The sequence below is a fragment of the Octodon degus genome, unplaced genomic scaffold (genome assembly GCF_000260255.1).
Source record: "Octodon degus isolate 3935 unplaced genomic scaffold, OctDeg1.0 scaffold00007, whole genome shotgun sequence".
Taxonomy (NCBI): domain Eukaryota; kingdom Metazoa; phylum Chordata; class Mammalia; order Rodentia; family Octodontidae; genus Octodon; species Octodon degus.
In genome coordinates, this window is record NW_004524583.1 from 6,001,358 (window position 1) to 6,025,298 (window position 23,941).

At 37.2% G+C, this 23,941-nt stretch overlaps 1 protein-coding gene across 1 annotated transcript in view; it reads left to right on the forward strand.

The window, feature by feature from the left end:
- The first annotated feature begins 8,775 nt into the window (after positions 1 to 8,775).
- Positions 8,776 to 23,941, forward strand: part of LOC111813322 (centrosomal protein of 128 kDa-like) — a 77,968-nt gene continuing 62,802 nt past the window's right edge. The window contains exon 1 of the mRNA XM_023703893.1: positions 8,776 to 8,806. Coding sequence (XP_023559661.1) covers positions 8,792 to 8,806 — 15 coding nt within the window. The 5' untranslated portion in view covers positions 8,776 to 8,791. The remainder of the gene's footprint in view (positions 8,807 to 23,941) is intronic.

The window sequence follows — 23,941 nt, forward strand, 5'->3', positions numbered from 1 at the left end:
TATCAAATTGGGGAAGAGGATTGGGAAATGATTGAACATAAAATTCCTGACCTTGGATTTCTTTTAGTAGTTTGAGGTTTTCTTAATAGACCACATTTTAAAACTCAATATTTAAGCTTTAAAACGTTGTCACATCCACTTTCTGTCAAATGCTTTGTTTTCATGTATATATCATGCATACCCTAAAAACCATCTCTATAATCATTCACTTTCCTAAGGGATATGGCAAAGTGCTAGGTCAAATTATGAAGGAAACACTAATATTTATGAAGGTCTTGAGAAATTTGCCTGTTTCAGACTGTGATGTTGTTATGGTTTATGTCTAGATATTTTCTCAAAGCCTCATGCAGTCACTGGGGCAGGTTTCCAGATCTTGTGAATAATTTATGATCCAATGCTGGGGTTATGGGTGTGAGTGCTGCTGGGATTATGGTGTGAGTACTACACTGCCATGGGGCGGATGGCTGAATGCAGTATAGGGAAGGGAGGCTGCTGCTGTTCTTCCCTTTTTGCTTATGCTCTTGCTGTTTTCTGCCACCGTGAACTGCTGCCCTCTGCCGTATGCCACTCTGCCTTGGATCCAGCCACCTATGGACTGGAACCTCCATAAACTGTGAGCAAAATAAACCCTTCCTTTCTTGATTTTGAGTGTTGTGTATTTTGTCTCAGCAAGGAGAGAAAAATAACTGAGACAGATGTGCTAGATATATGCACATTGGTCCATGCTGTGTGCATGTCAAAGAAGATGCAGCTGGTGTTTGACATATGCTATGATAAATGCAGTGTACACCAGGCATGCCAGTGGTCCACTTGTGAAATCTTTTGTTTTGCTTTGTTTTGTTTTTCAGGTCATAAGAACTACAAAAGTTTGAAAATTTTCTATAAAACATTAAATTTAGTTTTGATCTAGAATAGACCTAGTAATCTCAAAGGCCTAAGAATCCTACAGCTGGTTCAGTAGTTAGTATATCAAGAAAACAGTGAAACTTTTTATGCCTTCTATAAAGAAGAGATGATCAAAAACAAGTCAAATGCATACCTAGTTATACCTTGTGAGTTTAGAATCAGAACACACTTCAGAACAAAGTGCTTCTAACCTATGGAATTCACATAAAAGCCAAAATTTCTGTTAGATTAACATAACTCAGGAAGGATGCATGTGGAAAGAAACATGATTTAATGATTGGATTTGAGCATATGAAGCTTATTCATAAAATAGTAATTACAAAAGACTATTAATTTTTCTAGCCCATTTCCAAACTTTTTCTCACATGTAGTCTTTCTAAGACAGCCTTTGGCCAAGTTAGATTGTGATTTCTTTTGTAATAAACACATTCTTACTTTCTCTGCTCTTTGTGCTAATAGAAATTTTCCCCCATCCTAAAGTAGTTGACAGTCTGAACTTTCATTTTATAACTTATTTCTCCCAACCAGGTCTCAGAACAGAGTGGAATGGGGTAGATTATTGTGCTGTTTTCTGAACCGTAGCAGTTTTGTGGTCAAGAGATTTTTTTTTCTCTCCACAGTTGTCCAAATGGAAAGTTTCACCAGAAATGAATTAACATCAAACAAAAACATGAGTACCTGTATTTGGATATTTCACCACATAATCTTGTGTCTTCCCCAAGACAGACAGTGGACTATAAACCTTTTATTTATTAGACCAGTCGAGTTCCTTCTGTAGACCAGTATGTTGTTTCAGTGTCTGAAACAAACCACAAGGGATAGCTATACTTTTTGAATGTTGTTGTTCTTTTTAACCTGTGTGTTTTCTGTGGTAAAGCCTGATGAGAAGACTCTTAACTCAACTGTAGTACCTCCAAGTACGTGCCAGTGGGTGGCAGTAGATATGGCAGGGCTCATAATAATGCAGCTGCCTGTCTGAGGGGAAGTCTACAGGCAGTGTGTGTGAAAGTACAAGTGATTATTATATACTTTCCTGATTTTAGGATGGATATTTAATGGTGACTTTTAATAATAATAGCATAAGCTAACACAACTACTTCTTACTGTGTGCCAGATAATATTTGAAAGGTTTACCATGTATACTTCTCCCTTGGTATCCACTGGGATTGGTTCCCATGGATACCAAAATCCAAGAATACTCAAGACTGTTATATAAAATGGTATAGTTTTTTCATCTAGCCTATGTACATACTTTCAATCATCTGTAGATTACTTATAATATCTTATGCAATGTAAATGTATGTAAATAGTTTTGATATAGTATTGCTTAGGAAATGATTAAAAAAGAAGTCTATAGGTATTCAATATAAATCGACTATCTTCTCTTGTCTTGTCTTATCTTTCAAGGCAGGGTCTTACTGTGTATTGCAGACTGGCCTCAACTCACTTTGTGTCCAGGCGGGCTTCAAACTCACATCTTTTCTCCTTTCTCAGCCTCCCAAGTGCTGGAATTACAGGCATGTGTTACCATTGCCAGTCCATAAATCTACTTTTTAATAGAATATTCTCAGTTAATAATTGGTTGAACCTGGAGATCTAGAACTCATGATAGGGAGAGTTGACTCTATTAATTTAAAGCCTGACATATTTAATTGTTCTTGAGATATGTTGGCCAATATAGAGAATCATATTATTTTTTATCTCATTTACCTTTTCTAGTATAATGAAAAGGAAAAGCAATTATTTGCTGACCAATGTTATAGTAAACAGAGAAACTATTCAACAGTCATTCATTGAAAGAAATTTTTCTTGCAGCTTTATGTGAGAGATTTTACATACTGTATGTTGAACATGTCGTCTTAAGACAGTAGCCTTTCAGGTCTGCAGCCTTCCATGAGACCCATGTGATTTGATGTTGTGTCAGAGTTAAGGAAATTGTAGTATCTGTAGGCCCCACAGATTTTTACTGTTACACGTGTGCTTTAATGGAGTTTTCTTTCAGTTTGTTAAACATTAAAAAATATAAAAGCTTAGAAGGTAGAATATTATATTATCTCAATCTTAAAAAGCAAAGGAGGGTTGTTATTATTATTTTGTGTGTGTGTGTGTGTGTTTGTGTGTGTGTGTGTGTGTGTGTGTGTGTGTGTGTTGAGGGAGAGTTCTGGACCCTGGTCCAGTAAAAAAGCCCTGGGATGAGAGTTATATACCTCTTCCATAATATGTGAAGGGCTTAGATTAGATCGGTGGGCATTGTTTTAAAAACTCATAATAATTTGAGCAATCTAGCTCCATCTTGATACTGCAGGCATCCGTGTCAGTTCAGGAAGTGTTACAGGCTGGTCCCCAAACAGTCTACTTCTGCTCCTGCCTAAATAGCTCCCTTGCATGTTTTTATTTATTTTTTTACATTTTAGGGATGGGTCTACAAGGTGTTCAGGGGCTCACTACTAGATCAGACTCATAGTGATCTACCTGTTTACAGCCTCCCAAGAGCTGGGATTACAGGCACATGCCACCACGCCTAGCCTCAATTGCTGTCTCAGTGCATCTCGGGGGCGGGGCCAGCATGGCAGGCCTGGGGATGGAACCCCGGGCCTCTGCATCTGCTTGCAGGTGCTTTAATCAGCTGAGCTATTTGGCTGGCCTTCCCTTGCAGGTTTTATGATTATTTATTTTCAAATATACCAGATAGCATGTATTTTACTTATAAATTGGAATTGCATTTCTTTTAAAAGGATTAATATTAGCTATTACATTATTTATGTTACCCTCTGTCCCTAAAATCTTAATGCTTCAGTCCATGTGGTCAGTGTCTTGAGCACTAGGAGTGTGCTCTTTTGTTTGGTTGATTTCATTATGCCATGACTATTATCCACATAGAGGAATGCACAAAAATTTATTTTTTTAAATATTGAGCTCTTTTTGAATTTATATTATCTATTCTTTTTAGTAAATCTCTGAACACATAGAATAACATTGAATGGGAGTACTGAATTACTAAGTGAGCTGTAGAGCCAGAATCTAAATGCTGTTCTCTAAACCACAGTCGTTAATTCAACATGTTCTGCTGCCAATGGTGTTCTGTCCTGTTGTAAATGTTGCTGTACCTGGAACCCCTGTTTCTGTGACTTTCTGGCCATTATCAGCTGATCTGCAGATGAGGTGTTTTGTAGTAGAGATTAAAGGAAAAAATAGACATTTCTGAAGTTATCCTCAATATTCATACACAAGGTCAAATTACTAGATGGGCATGCTGCTCTTGTACACCTGGACAAATATATAAAGAAACCACTTATCTATGTTGTTGGCTACAAGAACCAGAACAACATAAAAAAAAAAAAAAAAATTAAACCTTCTTGAATAGCCTGACCCCTGCTTGGAAAGACTGCAGAAGTGATGCAAAATTGTCTTAGCAAAAAATGTGGCCATGATAAATTACCCTCCATGTGTAAGAAGTAAAGTACAACAAAACGACCAGATTCTCCAGTTGTCCCATATAGTGTCCTGCTTTTTTAGTATGGAGTTTTTCCCCCCTCTAATGACTGTATGTCATAGTAAGTTAATATCAGTACCTTTAAAATTTGGAGCAAATCCAAGGAAAATACACAGGGCTAGTTCACTTTTCACCAAAAATCTTTCATTAACTAATGTTGATGGAAGCACATTTAGCCACAGCAATTTGCATGGCAGTTGAATTGCTGTTTGTATTAAACAGCAAACCAGAGAATAATAAAGGAAAACATGAACATACCAGTGGTAAGTAAGGGAGTCCTCCAGCTTTTTCCATGCTGATCATATGTTCTAAAGGTTTGTAAGAACAAACAAAATTGCTTATTGTTACAAGGAGCACTAATCATGCTCAGCTGTCATGACATTGTCTCATGTCAGCTATCGAGAGGTCTCAGCTCTATTCACTTGGCTTGCACCTGTTTGCAGTAAAGTAGGGCTTCTCAGCGATGCCTGGCAGCCATATTTCATTGTCACAGGTTAATAATCCTGTTCATCATTTCAAATGCGTGTGCCCGAAGAAGCTGCCTAACAAGTGAGCAGTCCTACAGGTAGTGAAGGGGATTCTGGAATCTAAGTGAAGGGCCAATGCTGCAGTTAGGGTGACATGAAAGCCCTGGCTGTGCACATCAGGGAACTCCTAAAGCGAGTCTGAGGAATACACATGTATTTCTGAAAGTGACAGTATGAAGAGGGGTGTAATTACTGAGTAGTGCAATTGAGAGTGTGGTATGTTAGAGTACAAGATAGGAGAGGTGGTGTTAGTATTAGTGGTAATCTCAGGCAACCTTTACACTTTCTTTGAGCCTCTCATCTTTGTTTATTATGGAATGAAATGTTTCAATATGGAACAGAAAATTCTTCCTCACACGGAGTTCTCCAGGTTTCTGAAGATAAGAAGATTGAATACAGCTGCACTCTCGGAGAAGCTTTTAAAAACCTAAGGCTAAGGAATTGGTTAGAAGTTGAGGAGTTTTGTTAGCTTCATTAGTTACAGTCCTCAACAACTCTTTCTGGCCTCTGTTTTCTTTTTTTTTTTTTTAAACCAGCTTTACTACTGAGCAAGTTCTGTTGCTGTATGGAAAAACACAGCCTTGAATGCAGCAGAGTAATAGATGGTTTACTCACCAGCCTGGTTCTTGATCAATTATGTAGCAGGACATGTTAGTTAGGCAACATCAGTGACAGTTTCACACAAATCACCTGAGAAATTTCAAAAGGAAATGTAGACCACAAACTTGACTCTACAGCAACAAGTCTAGTTTTTTGTATGGGTCATTGGTCCCTCTACATATCCCTCAGTTCCACTGCTCATTAAACAGTTTGATTCTTTAAAAGAGCCCAGCTCTAAGAACTTTCCATTTTCCAGAGGTAGTAAAATAAATGGCCACATCCTCCTGGAGACAGAGCAGTAATTTTACATATCATGAGTACTGAAGAGAGTTAGGCTAAAGAGAGTTTACAGAAATGGGTTGCAATAGACATCTATATTTTGGCCTACCTGGTATTCCTCTTTTTTCTGGTACTCTGATTTTACATGTGAAATATTTTCTTTCTGTTTATAATTCAATCCACTTGGGATTACCAATTACTTCATACTTCTCAGCTAAGCAAGAAGCAAGAGATCTAAGCAAGAATCTTTAGTCTGTCTCAGAATTTCCTTTTAAGTAGAGCAATCTAAAATTTAGAAGTTGTGGTCGATTAACTAATGGTCTTCTTGTAACACCCAGCTGAACTGAATCAGCGTGACTCTGGGTGTGGAAGGCCCCTGAGGCTTGTTGCCAGCAGTATAAAAGGAAAGCTAGAGAGGAAAATGGTACGATGTTGGTTCTCTTGGAGAAGCTTGTTATGCTGGTTTTCTTGATGTGAACTCTGCTGTTATTGTCCGGGGAGCTCAGGTCCTTGCTGTTGCTGAGGGTGGCTGTGATTCTTTTTGGGGAAGCTCTGGTTTTTACTCTGAGCATAGCTTCCTGGATCCAGTACAGATCCCTTAGCCTGCTTACATAGATCCTTCATCCCATTGGCATAGACTTTCTAGCTTCCACCACTGACCTTTGGGCCTTGCCAGTGTAGATCCTTAATGCAGACTGCATGAGACAGTATCCTTGGCTCTAGGCCTCCAGCTGGACTCATGGAGGACATTGCCTTGGGCTCCAGGTTTTCAGCTGGGCTCATGCAGGACATTGCCTTGGGATCCAGGCCCTCACCTGGATTATTTGGGTCTCTAGTGCATGGACAGATCTCTTACTTTTCTGCATTTGACTCTTTGGATGAATATTGTAAAATAATCCTATAAATTATGTGTTCTGTATTAAATCTATTCCCTTGTAACCCTGACTACAACAGAAGTAAGATAAAATAAAGTAGCATTTGTTAATATTACCTGCAGCCCTTCATACTGTTGTAGTTGTTCCTCTCTTCAGAGTCTGGATCCTCTTTCTCCATGTATTCATTGATTATTCTTAATTACATTCTAAATGCTTCTTATTGACTTAACAACTGATTCTATCAGTTGCCAAATTCTTAGTACCAGACTATCCCCATATTTCTGTGTTAAGTTCATTATCTCTGAGTTGGTGTTGGTACTGGTTTTATCTGGGAAGCTGATTTGATATTAGTCGGGCTTCTTTCATCTGTAGACAGCTTCAGGTCAGCTAGTCACCTCTGGTCTGCTTGTTTGCTGGCTAACAGCAGGACAGTCTTTATGGTAGCAGAGGTGGGCAGAGTCGTGGCTGTCCCTCTTTTCACCTTGTGGATTGTTCACATGGTAATAACAAGGTCCTAAGTAAGAAGTAAAAATGTTCAAAGCCTCTTGCAGTGTTGTTCACATTGGCACATTTACTTGCTGCTATATTCTGTCCACTGAATCAAGTCAGGAAGCCAAGATAGAAGACATAAAGCAGCAGATGTGTGTGACATCTTGATGGAAGTCGCAGCAACATCCCAATGCAAATGAACAAGCTTGTAGGAAAGGAGTGACTGAGGATAATTATGTAGTCTACTTTACCCAAAGTTTGTTTATATACCTTATAACTAAAGAATCTGATGCCAACAGATGGCCCTTAAAAATATACTCTAAAACATCAGCATATTCCTCTATCATTATTGACTTAACTGATTATGGGTGGTTTAGAGAGGCAAAGTAGTTCCTCTAAGGGACACAGAAGAAAAACTCCCTCTGATCTTTAGTGGTAGGACATTGTGTCTTTGTGCGTTGCTTGCCACTTCATTACGGCCTTAGGTGTGCAGTCTCCGAGCACTTTTGCAATCAGTTATATACTCTTTCAGGTCTCCTGAAGTTTCGTATATGGCCTGCTGTCTTATGATGTGCACCAGCATGGCTTTCCCACCCCTTATATTCCTACTTCCTGCTGTATCTAGTGTAACCGTGCTAAAAACATTTGTATTTATCTTTCTGGGGTACGTATTAGGTTTCTGTAAGTTATATTTTCCTTTTATGTTGCACAGCCTCTTGGGAAGCTACATGAATCGGAGTAAGGCAAATGCTAATACTTACGTGCACTGCTGTAGCCAGTTTTCATCCAAGTTCTGATTCAGACGAGCATGCTTTAGGTTGGTGAGACCTAATAATATCACAGCACAGGGTGGTATAGCTTCAGGCAGAAGATTCTGCTTGCCAAATCATTTTCCTTTATAGCCAGTTCATAAATTAATGTAGGGCCCTGAGACACCATGATTGTATGTGTGCCTTAAAATAGGTCCGTCCTCAGTCGACTGCCTTTCCTTCCAGCCACTAGTTTCTCTGAAATGATGCCAAAGCCTTGGTTAGATATTGCTTCAGTGCTCCCACCCTCTGTGTGAAATGATAATTAATACGGCTTTACGGTTGAGGTGTTGCTCCACTTCCATTAATAATACTCATTATTCCAGGGTGTTTAAATTTGGTTATAAAAATTGACTGTAGGGGTGGAACTTGGTGTGATGGTTTATTTTAAAGGCAAATGGTTTCTATCTAATTTTTCATTCAAAAGAAAATCTTTTATAAGGAAATTTGTGTCACTTTTGAGTATTGGACCAAATTTCCAAGTTCTTTGTATAATTTTGGATTTGTAATTGATTTGTTATCATCCTGTAGTGTCTCTCTTAAACCTGAAACCTCTCAAAGCTTCTTAAGTAGCTTACATTTTATATTGTCTGCATTTTGCAACAGTTGGAATCTTTGGGCATTTGAAACAAAAAGAAAAAAAAAATGTTGTTTCTTACATGTCTATATCAAATTCTCTTCTTTCCAGGTAATAGTTTGGCTACTCACCATATTGCATTGGCTGATAAAAGGCACCCCATATTTACATTTTCATAGGTGTTTTGTTTTATTATTGTAGATCTTCTAGAAGAGACCCAAAGAAAAGAAGAAGAAATGGAATCTCTACAGGTAAAATAAATTGTCCAATCAAACAAGTATCTGTAGAATTGAAACATTTTCCCCCACTGTTATCCTTCATTATTGTCATATTGAGACTACTACAGAAAATGGGGTAAAAATACTGTCAGAACTTTAAAGCTAAAGGTGGAATTTGTTTCCTTCAGATGTCTTTGAGATTACCTGTAATGTAAGGTAGGGAGCCCGGTCAGCCTCTAGATTACGCTTGAGAGCAACCCTTATTACTTGATGCAGTATAATGGTAGCTTCAGCATTAGGAAACAAAGATAGCAAAGTCATCCTCCCTAAGCAGGGCTGATGCATGAGCATGAAGCCATACAGTCTGCATTTCCAAGTGAAAGTCAAATGTGTTCTGCCTCATGGCTGTCGTCTACTTGTGCTAAACTAGGAAGGTTAACCTTGTGTGGAGTTTAACATTTACTTGGGATAGCCTCTTACTTTACCCTGGAAGTATGCACTTTTCTTGGAAAAATAGTATTTTGAAAGATTTGGCTAGAAGTTTAATTGACATTTTCATGGTATGAGCAATTGATGTGAAGTTGATGTCTGGCAGAAGTTCTCTCTTCTTTTTTTTTTTTAACACTGGGCTAACTTCCGAATGGGTAACTCAAGTGTCTGTCTTTATTAGGGGAAACATAATCAGTTATACTCACCTGACAGAACCAATTCACTTAATGTCATGCTGGAGATTAAGAACAGTAAATCCTTTAGACATTTAAAGTTCTTTGTGGGCCTGGAACTGTAAAGCTGAGCCAGGACCTAACACAGTGAACTGGCTTGAGTACTTGGAGGACAAAAATGTTAAACTTCTAGTAAATGAATAATGGGTCAAGTAAAGCCAGAAGAATAAGGAAATATTTCATGATTGAAGATTTTATATTTGATGGTATATCCATGAAGAAAAAGTTATATGATTCATATGAAAATGCAGAGGTAGCACAGTTCTATGCCTAACGATGCTGAAAGTTAACTACAGTTTCGTGTAAATTCTTTTCAGCATCTTGTGCTATATTTATGTATAAAAAGTACTGATCCATTGTGAAGCTAGGAAAAATCTCAAGTGTGTACTTCCCCTCCAAATATCTGTGAAGTTAATATTATCAGTGCTTATTTTAAAAACAAAATTGTATGTCTACTCAATGTGTATACTGAGAAGAGAACAAGGTATTTTTGCCACGTGTTTTTAAAAACATTAAAAAATAGTAAAAAAAAATAGAAATGATACAGAATTTCATTACATAAAGTAATAGGAATTCAACAGTGATTGTTATATTGAATAATATTGTCTTCCAGTGAATTGTTTAGATTACCAGATATGATCATGCAAAACTTGTTTTGAAAAGTTATGAAAAATTAAAAAGGAGATGAAAAAATCATTGAAGCATTCTTTGCTCCTTTCAGTAGACCAGAAAACATCAGCAATGCAGTTATCCAAGCTATCCTGTGTGTATACATAGCTATGCCTTTTTCACTTCCTTCTTTCTTCCTTTTCCTCATCCCAGTTCCTTCTCTTTAAACAGATTGTTTCCCTTTCACAGTATCCACTATACCTTTCAGACTTCATTCACTCCTGTCAGATTCCTACACTAGTGAGACAATATGATGTTTGCACATGTGGGTCTGATTTATTTCACTGATGAGTATGGTCTCTAGTTGTATCCATTTACCTATAAAACCTCAAATTTTTCTTTCTTTATAGCTGAGTAATTCTCCATTGTATAAAAATACCACATCTTTTTTATCCATCCTGCAGTTGATGGGCATTTGGGTTGTTTTCAGGACTTAACTATGGCAAATTGTGCTGTGATGAACAAGCATGCACATACATTGCTGGGTACGGTGTTTTCAGTTCTCCTGGAAAAGCACCCAGAAGAGGAATAGCTGGGTTGATGGGACTTCCAATCCTAATTTTTTGAAGAACCTCCACACTGATTTTCATAGTGGTTGTACCAATCTACACTCCTACCAACGGTGGAAAGGGGGTTCCTTTTTCCCCACAGTCTCTCCAGTATTTGTTACTGCTTACCATCTTTCGGACATTCTGGTTATGTGTTGTGATTACCATTGGCCCCAGAGGACTATTGACTATGTATCTACCTTTTTGAAATGGCAGTATAGCTATTTTGGACTTTATTTCTCTCATAATACAAATGTAGTAGTCAGGAATTCCACTAAATTTAATAGCCTATTTTGCTTCTCAGATGTTTATTAAATATTGGCAGCATTTTCTACTGCGTATCTACTCAGTTCCATAGAACACAGTACCTAACTAGCCATAGTTGCTTATACGTGTGGCGTGTGCAGTGTGATGTCCTACAGCAGAAGAGTGAAATGTTGGCACCTTGTGGTGGTTGTCCACGTCTGACACTAACACTGTAGTAAAAATACACGCAGCTGATACTTTTTAAAGAAATAGGAGTTCAGAGGCACTTCAAAAATAAAAGGCTTTATTATTAAAGAGTGGGGGAGAAATTCATGAAAAAGTTTGACTCTTACTTAGTATATAGATTCTATGTTCAAATATAGACAGATTCTATATTCACATATAAACAGAATAGGTCATAGTTTGGAGAAAGCTATTAAATTAAGTAGTTTGAATTCTTTTTATTTTTATTTTTGTTATTTTTTTGTTGAGGGGGGGGGACTGGGGATTGAACTCAGGCTGTTGCACTTGCCAGGGAAGCACTTACTCCACTGAGCTATCTCCCTGGCCCCTGAATTCTTCTTCTTCTTCTTTTTTTTTTTTTTTTCTTTTGTATGGGAAATCAGTGCCTCACACTTGCTAGGCAGGTGCTGTGCTACTGAGCCATACCACTGAATTCTTAAAATAATGCTAAGTATTTGTGTGGGAGAGAAAGAACAAAATCTTTTCCCAAAAATGATTACAATAGAGATTGGAGGTTAACAACCTTGAGTATTAAGTCTCAGCTCGGCCTCTGATTCACTGGGTAACCTTGGGTTACTCAATTAACTTTGCAGTGCCTGTTTTTCACCTGTAATATAAAATCATAAAACTGTCTTCCAGAAGTGTTTAGTGTATATTAGATTATCCCAGAAGGGAGAGCTAAGTATTTAATTCCAATTTGCAGTGTTAGCAAATCCTCATGTATCCAAATTGGAGTCTATTTTATTTACTCATTATCATCTTATAATTATGTATAACAGACATTCTGCATTTAATGTTATTCTCCTTAAGGAGAGTAGGGGGTATATTATTTACCCCCTAAACCTCTCCCAGTTTCCTGTAATAAAAAGCCATAGAAGCTTTATTTATTCCTAAACTCTTCCCAGTTTTCTGTAATGAAAGTCCTCTGTTTATTCACTGAACAAATATTGATTGAGCAATAACATTGTACATGGTGGTGTACAAGGTGCTAAGGACCCACACTGTGGATCCTATGTTGCTTTTCTCCCTCCATACCAGATTTAGTGATAAAGACTGTTTGCAATAAAGTGCTGAAAATTATATTAGAGAGACTGTATAAATTACTGAGATAACACATAAGAACATTATCCTTGTTTGTTGATAGAATAGTTTTCATGGAATGGAAATAAGATCAAGTTGCACATGGCTAGGTTGAGCTGGGATAGGGTGGCAATCCAAGACTATGCTAAGAAAGCCAGCATTTAACTGGTAACTAGCTCTTATCTACGGAAGTTTGGCCTGAGGCTAAGGAAAGTTTTAGGCACTGGGAAGGATATAGGAGAGTTCATAATTAAAAAATCTTAATATTTAAAGAAGTAAAAGTTCATCATGGTAGAATATAACTTCTATGGAGAGGGAAGTCAGAATTTTATAAAGTCTGCAGAGGTCTGAACAATGTCATAAAGGAGTCTGGACTTTGGTATATGTGAAACCAGAGAGGCATTTGATGCAAGGGAACAATATGCTCAAATCTGTATTTCAAATACATAACTGGCTATAAAGTTGAAAATACTGTAGTACCTCAGTTCATGAAGTTAATTTGTTCTATGATTCTGGGAAAGATGGCCATGTTTGTGTGTGTTTGGGGAAAATGGCAGCCCTCATGTTTGTCTCCTGATGCAGTTTGCAAACAAAAACAAAACTTTGCCAAATGCCTTTGTTTGAGAACCAAATTGTTTGCAAATAAAAGTATGTGTGGAGCAATTATCTTAGAAGCCAGATAGAGCAATTAAGAAGGTATTGGTGAGGATCTTATCAAGAGATGGTGGTGTCCTGGATTGTGTGTCAGAAGGAGGCCTGGAAAGGAGTGTTACAAAAAGCAGTGGAACTTTGAGATTGGAAGTAAAAGTGAAGAATGACACTGGGGGTTCTTGATTGGACAGCGTCATGAGTGGTTGTGGTGAGCAACCGAGCAAGGAAGTGGAGGAGTTCGATTTCCAGTACTTTTAAAAACCCAGATGCAGTGTTGTGAAGTGGGTTGGCAAGCTGCATGGAAGCCTGGTGCCTTCAGGGCTTTGAGGATGATATGCACATTTTGACATCAGCACGTATGGTGTCCATGACATGTAGATGATGGTAACAGTCACAGGAGCAAAAGAACACTTAGGAGAAGTATGTGGAACTACACAAAATGAAAGCATAGGCCAGAACCCTAGGAGCCACCAACATTTACCTAATCCACTGGGGTCCATGCCCTGCAAGCAGGCTAAGACAGAAAACAAGCACGCAAACAAGCACATAACTACAAGAGCACATGATGTCGTGAAGCTTGAAAAAAGAATATTGCAAGGGGAAAACATAGGAATGGAAGGAATACTTACTATATTCTACAAGTTTTAGTTATGGATTTTGATAGCAACATAAAACCTTACCATTCAGTGACTTGTAATTTCCCGTACCTGTGAAGCAACTCTCATGTCCTCTGTTTTCCCAGATATCACTGCTTAGCTCCATGCTTTGGCCTATAGTAGGTATTCAGTACATTTCAGTGGGCTGAACAAATAAATGCCACCTCACTAGTCTTCGTTTAACACCTATTCCTCCATCTTCTCAATGCTCATTTATTAAAAAGTAATACTTATTGATGGCTTGTACTTCACTTCTTAAAAAAAAATTTGCAAGAAATATCCAAGTACACATCATTCAACTTCTCTCTCTTCCCTCTCTCCTTGTCTTTCTCTTTTTTTCTTCTTGTTTCCCCCCTCCTTCTTTTATCCCCTCCCTCTTTGACTCTAGTCTTGACAGAGTGATCAATAAGTGAGTAATTTAGTGTGTGTGGTTGAGACCAGTGGAAGGGGCGAAATGTCAAGGAAGAGGGAGTAGGCAGCAAGAAAGAGAATGTTTCCATCTTCTAAGGAATCACCCACTGAAGACAAGTAGACCTGACAATGACTATTATAATGCAGCAGTACAGCTTGTAATTACGAGAATTCTTCATTGGAGCTTAGCATTGTCTAGTGTGTGTGTGCGTGCGTGCGTGCATGTGTGCGGGGGGCATTCATTTGCAGGAACATCGTGCGCTGCTCTTCTTAAAAAGAAAGTACTGTCTTTGACTATGAATATGTGCTGTAGTTTCAGAGCTCTGTTTTCAGAAGGATGTGTGGTACATGGGAACAAATTCCTTTTTCAATCCTCTCAAGATCAGCAAAAACATTTAAAATAGACACAAAAGGTAATCAATTTTTCCTCAATTTATTGGAGTGCATTTAATAACTTCACACCCTACTGGCGATGGCTGACAGTGGACAGATGCTGCTGCAGCATTTATTTTTATTTTTCAACATCCTATAGCATTCTACATGATTAATTTTTCACAGACTTCATGTGTTGCCTTCATGTTGCTTTGAGAACCTCCAAATGCAAAGCACACCGAAAGGGGTCCTGATGGATGAAGAAAAGCCTCAGCGTGTCACCTTTATGAGTCACTGAACCCCAGTCCTGGGGAGGCTGGAAACAGGAGGGTCACTATGAGAGAGCTGTGTAGTGAGACCCTGCACCAAATAAATAAATAAATAGTATTTTTAAAATGACTGAACATAACATCTGGGTAACTTGTTTGCTGCTTCTCTTTTCTTAATGTGCTGACATTGTTTTCATTTTATTTGAAATATGTCAGAACCAACAGTTATAAACATGGTTTTTCCTCTTACTGGGTCATTTGTAGCTGACTTTGAGGCAGTATCCATATCTATAATTTGGAAACAATAATGATACTGACTTAATAGGTCTACTGAGAAGTTTATGATAAAAAGAAATGTGTAAATCTTGGTGCCTGGCAGGTCTTCAATAAATTTTCATTTTATACGTCATTCATTTGTGCCTTCGTGTGCCAGACTTGATGCAGCATGCTTGGGATGCAGCAGTAAAGAAGCGAGGCGTGCACCCTTTCCCCTTGGGGCCCCTTCTTCAGCCCTTGCTTCTCTTGGTTTTCTTTTCTTCCTCTGGCCCCCTTCCTGTCACCCTCTTCCTGTCTCATCTTCCTTTTCCATGGGCCACCATGAACTTAAATTCATAGTCAGGACAGATTATACTGAAGGAAGTACTGTCTGTGGATAATTACTAAGTATAATGAAGAAGTGAAAAGCAGACACACTGTAGCAAGCACTGAGGTTGATTATTGGGCTATGTGTAAATATCAATCTGATTATTTGAAGGAGAGAAAGGGAATATGTTCATCAGAAAACTTACTTGAATGTTATTGCAAGTACTTCTCTGCAATCTTTGATATCACTAGGCATTTCATTAGGAATGCATAGAATCTTTTTAGTTTTAAAATGGGTTTATATTATTTTATAAAGTAAAATATTGTTTTTGAGATATTCCAGAAGCTGTGTCCTGCAGTATGATAAATGACATTAATGACATACTATTTTTCATGTGACCCATTATTACATTTAAGTTCCCTATTAGTTGGGTTTTTAAAAGGTAGTCTGGAACCTTCTGTTTGAAGAGTTTGATCATTACTCTTTTGAACTACTTTATGGTTAGAGAGACAAGCATTCAATTTTGTATTTGTCACCTGAGCAGTGATGAGACAAAGCATTTAAAATGAATAGAAGAAGAAAATATTTTCCCCCACTGGTACTCTAAGTTACTTGGGGAATATCCTATGGCAGCACAGTTTTTTAATGGAAATAAGAGAAACTGAAGTTTTCTAGGGTTTTTTGGGGGGAACAGCCCTAATAGATATTGATCTAGGGTTATTATCATAGAGAAAGCCAGTTGCTACATGCATTGGTATGTACATTGTTGTAGATAAATTGAGTGAGGTAAACCGCTGTATAGTGGGATTGGCACGAAGCAAATGAATTTCCCTGGCAGAGGCCAGCAGGATAGCACATTCACATCACAGTGAACCTAGGAGGTGGGCTCATCCTAGCAGACAGCCCTGGGAGGAATGACTAATGACAAACCAGTGGCATTTAATGTCTTTGGTTTGCTGCCAGTCCTCTAAAGGACATTTTTGTGAGAACATGTTTGAAGTACATAATGTTTATATTCTTCATGAGGAGTTGGTACAGGTATATAACATTTTAATTTTGTTTTCATTCCTTTTCCTTCATCTCCCTGCCCTTTTGCCCCCCTTCTCCCTTTGTCCATCTCTTGGGCCATTTCTCTTTTGAAAGAAGCTCTGTCTCCCTATTTATTATCTTTTATTTTGTTCTTTATTGATTTTTTAAAGGAAACCCTACAATATTTAAGGCAGTGTCTTATAGCAATACAGTTGTAAGACAGCTGAAAATCCCCTCAGACTTATTGCAGAAGGGAAAGCATAGAGAAATGGGATGTGGTGCTCTTCACTTAGATCTCTAGAGGAATCTAAACAATACCCTAAAAATTATTGTGTTCTTGGGAGATGTTAAGCTCATTTTTAGAAGTCTCAATTTGAATAGATTTGTAATTTGGCATTAACTGTTTACAGTTGTATTAAACCACAAGGTAATTCAGTATCTTGCTCATCCCTAAGATGACCTGCAGTAGTTACAATGGTGCTTCTATAGTCATGCAGATCTATTTATTCATCCCAAAGTGCAGTTAGTTGGAGCAGAGGCAAATCACTGTATATTTTCTCTGTGTTCTCAGATATGATTCAAAATAATTGTGCTAAGCTATGACATAAACACAACTAAAATCAGTGATTTGAGGGAATAAAGGGTTGGGTAACCCTCACTACTTCCAGAGGAAAGTGACTTAATGGCTCATTAAAATGTCTATATTCCCAAAAGATGGAGAAAGCTTAGCAAACCTTACATTTGGGGTGAGAACTTTGTATAGATAAAACATTAGCAGGAGTAGGGCTAGGTCTCATCCAATTAGATTTGTACAGTTCAGTTTACTACCTCTAGAGGCCTCAGGAGAGAAGAAACCCTGCTCAGTAAAACGGATTCCACTTGAAACTAGTGATCATTAGCTTTTGCCGCCATTTTACCTGAAGTTTGCAACTTAATTTTAATCCAAATTTATGACAGAATAAAACTTGAAAATAAAATACCCAAAGAGAAATACTCTTGTGTCTGAATATATGGAAGTTGATAGACTAGGCTATTTTCTTTTGAGAATAAAAAAAATATAAAAACAAGCCTGGATCTGTTTATCTAACAAGATGAAAAGCAGAAGTCTTTAGGACTCAGCAGTCTCCTTCTAAGAAATGCCTCTTAAAACACACACAGACCATTTGGAAACACAACTGCAAAGCCAAAGCATAGCTTTTAGGAGCCCAGACTTTTCTCTGGGGCAGAAATTATACTAAAGACTTGATACAGAAGATGAACTGTGTTTGCTAGACTGTTATAAATTGTTCAAGGTGGAAGAAGATTCTTTTGTGTCTTCAACCAACATCTACTTGGAGTTAACTTTATGAAAGGCCACACGTACAGAAAGTACTCCTTTATGCCCAACCAGTGTCCTTCTTTTGGCTCCATGAATACCAGGACTGATGGAAATATCAGCTTATGTTTTCTTGAAAAGAAATCCCAGACCTTGATTTTCAGTGATGCAGTTTATCAGAGAATCTCCATCAGTCTCCACAGTTCACAGTTCCCTTGCAACTTGGAGCAGTTTCAGTTGAGTTGTCCAATTAATGCTGCCTTCAAGACTATTTTTCTTTCTTTTTATCTTGCTTTATTGGATACAGTGTCTCACTATACAGCTCAGACTCATAGTGATCCTCCTGTCTCAGCCTCCCAGCACTGGAATTACAGGCAGGCACACCATGCCTGGTTTCAGGGCTGGCACGATGTGCCCAGGATTCCTGGGATTGAATTTAGATCTTTGTGCTTGCCAGGCAGGCACTTAGACTGCAGAGCTATCTCCCCAGTCCATGACCCTTGGTCATAATGCATTCTTGCTTATATTCTCATCAAATACTCAGATAAATCTCAAACTTTGGCCAAAAGACCATGTTGATCTATACTGTATTCCACCTACTAATAGCAATGACAGCTGTGAAAAGCAAATATTCTAAGTAATGACTACAGTGTGCAACAAATCTGGAAACAAATGTTTAACAATAATACCTTTTAGGTTAAAATAAGTTTTGGGAGCCTGGGAGATAGCTCAGCGGCATAGTGCATGCTTGGTAAGCTCGAAGTCCTGAGTTCAATGTCTACCAACCAGGGGGGAAAAAAGAAAAGAAAACAAATATTTTAATGACTCTTAAGACAAATCTCCAAGTTTCTAAGTATTTGCAGGACATTGTGGAAATAAACTGATGTTTTTCTAGAAATATCTCCCTTCCCAATCTCTACTTGATTTTCTGTAGTACAGGAAGTACTGTAGAGGATTTCTTCAACTTACCATCTTGAAAACTCACACATTTTATTTCAGTTATTAACAAATACTTAATTAGCATTTTTGTAGCTTTTATCAAGATGGGGCTTAATTTGTCCCAAAGGGTGATGATCTGAATATCAGAAGAGAAAGAAAACAAAATCCCCTGAGTGGTGTGAATAACATTAATAGCTGCAGAGAAATTTGTTGTGTCCTGTACTGTTCTAGTTTTTCTAAATTTATGCCATTCATTCCTCCCAGAAATCCTGTTAGCAGGATACTGCTCTTCTCATTTTATAATAAGCCATGAAGCCTTGCTCAGTCCATTAAGTGGCAGGGCTGGATTTGGCGTCCACACTACTACAATTACTTGCTCAATATTATTGTAGAACAGAATTTCCAAACTGCTTCCCTCTATGGGTTAGGTTCCTGGATTTTCTTTCTTTTAAGTTCTTCATTTCATCATGATTAATATTAATCATTCAATGTAGAAAAATACTGACACTCTGCCTCCTCAAAATAAGACTATAGTAAACTACATAATTTTTAGAATACATCAGGTGTTATTGGAGACTTAAGATTGACTAAGTTTGTTACTGCCTTTCTATCGTTTCAAAATTACTATATGTACAAGCCCTTAGACTCCAATATACAACTAGAACAATGTCAAATATATTTAGCTATTAGCAGTGAGGACGATTTTAATTCCTGGTGCAAGCTTATGAACAATCCAGTAACCCCAAACACTTCTAGGAAAGAGAAGGGATCATTTTTCTTTTTCCATTCTGCACCTTTTCTTTTGCTTATTCATCATGTTTTAAATAAACAGACTGAAGAAAGTTGTTATTAAAGCCCTCCTCAGGCTTCTTCGATTTCAGTTTTAAACCAGTTCAAAATATTCTGGCAAAAATTAAAGGCAACATTAGAAGGTTTCCATAAATGTTAAATCAAGCAAAAAAAGTGATAAAACCAAAATGAACTAAAAAATGACTAATAAGCATTTCCTTCTATATTTTTGTCTTTTTGTAATCATAATTGATGAGTATTTTGTCTTTAAAAAAGTTGACTCACAAATGCCCTCCTTTGGTAGTTTCTACATTACACAGATTAAATTAAATTTATTAAAATTTTATTATTTTTCAAAGTATAAAGGTTTACTAGCACAGTAGTAAATAAAATCTAATGTATTAATATTTTCCATTTGCTTATAATGTGAAGTAAACTGTGTTACTTACCAGAGAGCCTACGCCTTTACTATATGGTAGGTATAATTGAAGTCCGTAGTTCTCACGCACATTCTCAGAAAAGAACTAATACATTGGTGATTTGTAAAACAGGAATAGAAGAAAATAAGTCATATGCTATCTAGTAAATATGAAACCTTGCAGTTTACATCTAAAAGAATTGTGGGACCAGAACAATGGAGGTGTCATCTAGCTACACAGTGTCCCAGCTACTTACATTTAGATTTCTGCTATCTTTATTCTTTCTTTTTTCTATTTTCTTCCTAGAATTTACATGTGCCATAGCTGGCATAGAGTTTGACCCCAAAGAAGGTGAAATTGCAACTTACTTTTGAAAGGCATATGACAAAATATAATTCCTTCTATTATATAGTGAAATAAATATAAAAATTCATACAAATAAGTTTTTATTTGAACGTTAAATTTTATGGTGATATAGTGTGTAATTCATTACACTGTTACCTGATTTCCATTTAAAGTGAGATTCTGGAATGATATATTAGAATATATTTAGAATAATTTAAAGAAAGAAGTCCCAGGGTAACTTTTCCAGTGTAACCCTTACCCTGCATCATGAAAAACACAAAATAGATTTTGTGGTAAGAACAAAACATGTGTTGTCTATTTCTCTATAAAATTGCACTGTTGGCAAATGGTATTTTCAAAGCTTCAATTTTTGGGGGGCTGTTAAACCATTAATTTGTTTTTAAGAGTTAATAGAGACCCCTTTGAGTCATATGAACCTGTTATATAATTATGATGAGCCTTAAATATTATGTTTTTTTCTGACTTTGAATGAAATTAATCTCCCGCTATGAATTTTTGTATTACTTATCAACACAGTAACCAATACCATTTTTGGCAATTAAATTTTCATTAAATAGTGTTGATGTAAGTTATGACACTGGTAAGTTAAAAAGATGTTTTCAGTAACAACCACAATGCAAATACTAGCATCCCTTTTGTTTTAGATATGAAAGAATTCTTTTCTGTGCTGGGATCTTTTCATTGCTTTTCCCTTTCCAAAATGCCTTCTCCAGTTTTCTCAATGGCTGACTCATTTCCATCCTTTAGGGTTCATCTCAACTGTTACGTGTTGATGAAGACTTAACCTGACCAGCTTTCCTAGAGTGAACTTCCACCCTCACCCTCAGACACAGTTCATGGGTTTCCTATCTGTGTCTTTCTCTTGCCCTTTGCAGTATGAGCTCTAAAAACACAGAGAGAACTTATCTGTCCATTTGATCTACAAAGGAAGATCATGTCTAACACAATGCCTAACTCAGTAAATGAGAATGAATGAGTGAATGCGCTGCAAAAATAAGAATAAGGAAGGGAAGAAAAAGGGAGGAAGGAGGAAATAAGGAAAGACCCTGGAAGGCGTGGAATAAGGTTTGATGAAAGTAATGTGACCAGGAAGAAAGAGGGAGGGAGCAATGGGGGGATGGGAAGAAGGAGTCCCTCCCTCCCTTTTGACCTGGGCTGTATGTCACTTTATCTATTCCAGAAACCTATGGAGTTTTCTTTTTTCAGGTAATCTCTGAGAGACAAGAACTGTGAGACAGTTTTTCTAAGGCAGCAATGCAGGAAGCATTGAAGCCCCTGTACTATCTGTAAAGGGCCTACCTCTGGTATTTTCAGTCAGCCTTCTGCTGTCCTGCAACAGCTGGACTCTGTGTTACAGAATGAAAGCAGCAGTAGACCATACATAGCAAATAATCAGACTGTGTTCCAATAAAGCTTTATTCCTAGACACTGAAATTTGGATTTCATACAATTTCACATTATGAAATATTATTCTAAGATTGATTTTGTTCAACCAAGTTAAACTATAAAGATCATTTTAAATTCATGGTCCTGTACAAATAGGTTGTTGGCTGGACTTGGCCCATCTATTTTTTAAAAAGTTTCTCTTTCATAAGATGAACTGGCATAGAGGGAGTCCAAGAATAAATTGTGAGTTCTACAGAGAATAAATTTATATTGGTACAATTTAGAATAATTTGGCAGAGGAAAAGAAAGCATAATTTTGACTTTCTTAAACTTTTACAGTCATGTGGCAGTAGTCCTCAATTATCTAGGGGTAAGGTTAGGAGTTCTGAGTAGCTTTTAATGCTGACTACAAGCGCCAGGTACAGCTGGTATCAAGATATTACCTGCTTTCTTCCTTCATTTCTTTAGACCTTGGAATTTAGGATCAGTTAGTTGTAGGATGATTTTGTAAAAGTGCAGGACAGTTGAGAACACTGAATTAAATATCTACTCTGTATAATCCTGAGAAGCAAAATGTTTTAAATTTCAAGTAATAATTTCTCTAAAATTCGTGAATTTAATTTTTGTAAAGAATTAGTTGGGGAGCCATTTTAAAAATAGTATATGGTGATTTTCTCTCAGTAAGAAACTTAAAAATTAGTTTGCAATAACTATATTCTTATTAGCTTTGTTTTTATAGCTATTACTATTTCCAGCACTTCCAATTACTTTGAGATAATAGAGCTTTCCGACTCTTTCATAACTTGCCTCTCTCTCAAACAGCCGAATCTACTGTTTAAACTTCCATCCTGGGAAGACGGTAGGCAGACTGCAGTGAAAAATCAGAATGAAGCTCAATTTGAAGAAAAAGCAGTTAAGTATTTCATAGAAAGGAATATTTAGGATATTTGGAACTTAATACTCAAAATTCTTTCTGCTTTATTTTGGGGCATACAAGATAAGCTACCTTATAATTACCTGTTCGAGAAACACATCTAAAAACATTTTGGATTTTTTTCCTTTAGTTTTCTTAGTTTCTCACTGATTGTCAGAAGGCAGACAACCAGCTTAGTTTTAAATCCTTTAAATCACCTTTTCCTTTCCTATCAGTGCGTGTATTATAAGAGATAGAGATTAATAATATAGCTTTAATTTAAATTAAGTTGAATTAGACATCAAGAAAAACATAACTGAAGCCCGCCAAATACATTATTTTAAAACTGTATTTACCTGCCAATTGTCCTTATCAGCAGCCCTGTGGTGTAGAACACCGAGATAACTGTATATGGAAGCACATGGAGAGAACATGGCAATGAAGGATGAGGCAGTGCCTTAACATTATGCCCCTTGTAATCTCTGATAAGTATTATGTGAGACTGCAAATAAATTATCGAAATTGTCTGGAGGAAAGTATTATTTCTGGAGATGGACTATTTGCTTGCACCAGTTAATGACCTGGCTGTGTGACAGCTTGATAGTCAGCGAGATGTGCTATAATTCAGTATTGAGAAGAAAGGATACTGGGCCAAATTGTTTCATAGTTTTCTCTCTGTGTGTGTGTGTGTTTGTTTGTTTGTTTGTTTGGGGGGTTGTGTATGCATTCTTCACCAAGAAGGTGACATATTCCCTGGAGGGAAACAAAGGTGACAGCCTCAGCATAGACTAGCAGTGTTTGGGGGATATCAGATACACACCCCTTTGTACACCTGAAAATGGAAGCATGCCCTGTTCTCCAGAAATTCTGACACAACTCAGTCATGAATTATGCCACAGTCCCCACTACAGTACTGGTATGTTTGTGTAGGAGTTCACAACATATTTCCCCAATATATGACTCACAGCTGGACACTTGTTCTACTTTTTGAAATGTAAATCTTTGAAAAAAGTATATGATGTGTTGGTTTCTGTATTCCTGGCCTTCTGTACTGCTACTTGCCTCCTGTTCCTATATTTTTTTCACAACAGTCAGTCTTATAAATTATATTGATATCATTTACATTGCCTCTGATCACCATTGTAGTCTTCATTTTATCTACAACTATTTTTTCAGTTGTTTTCCAATCTAGGTGTCACTCACTGAAGGAACGCTTTTGTTACCTGCTACTAGCAATTTCACTGTGGAATCAGGCAGTCCCAAGAGAAAGATAACTTTATATCTTCTGCAGTTTATTTTGTTTGTAGTTGCATTCTGTAGTCATACACCTACATGTACACTGTGCTTTAAAGGAAGAACCATGGCATGATTCATTTTAAACAACAAAGATATTCCATTGCTTTGCAATCTGAAGTACAAAGTAAATATCAGATTTTTCAGTTTTAGTTTCATAGTGTTTCAGGAAAACTCTTTATTTCTCCTTTCAAGTTGTACTTTCCAGACTGAGATCTGTTGAGGCAAAACCAATGGAGCTGCACTCATCCAGTTTGCATTTCCTATCC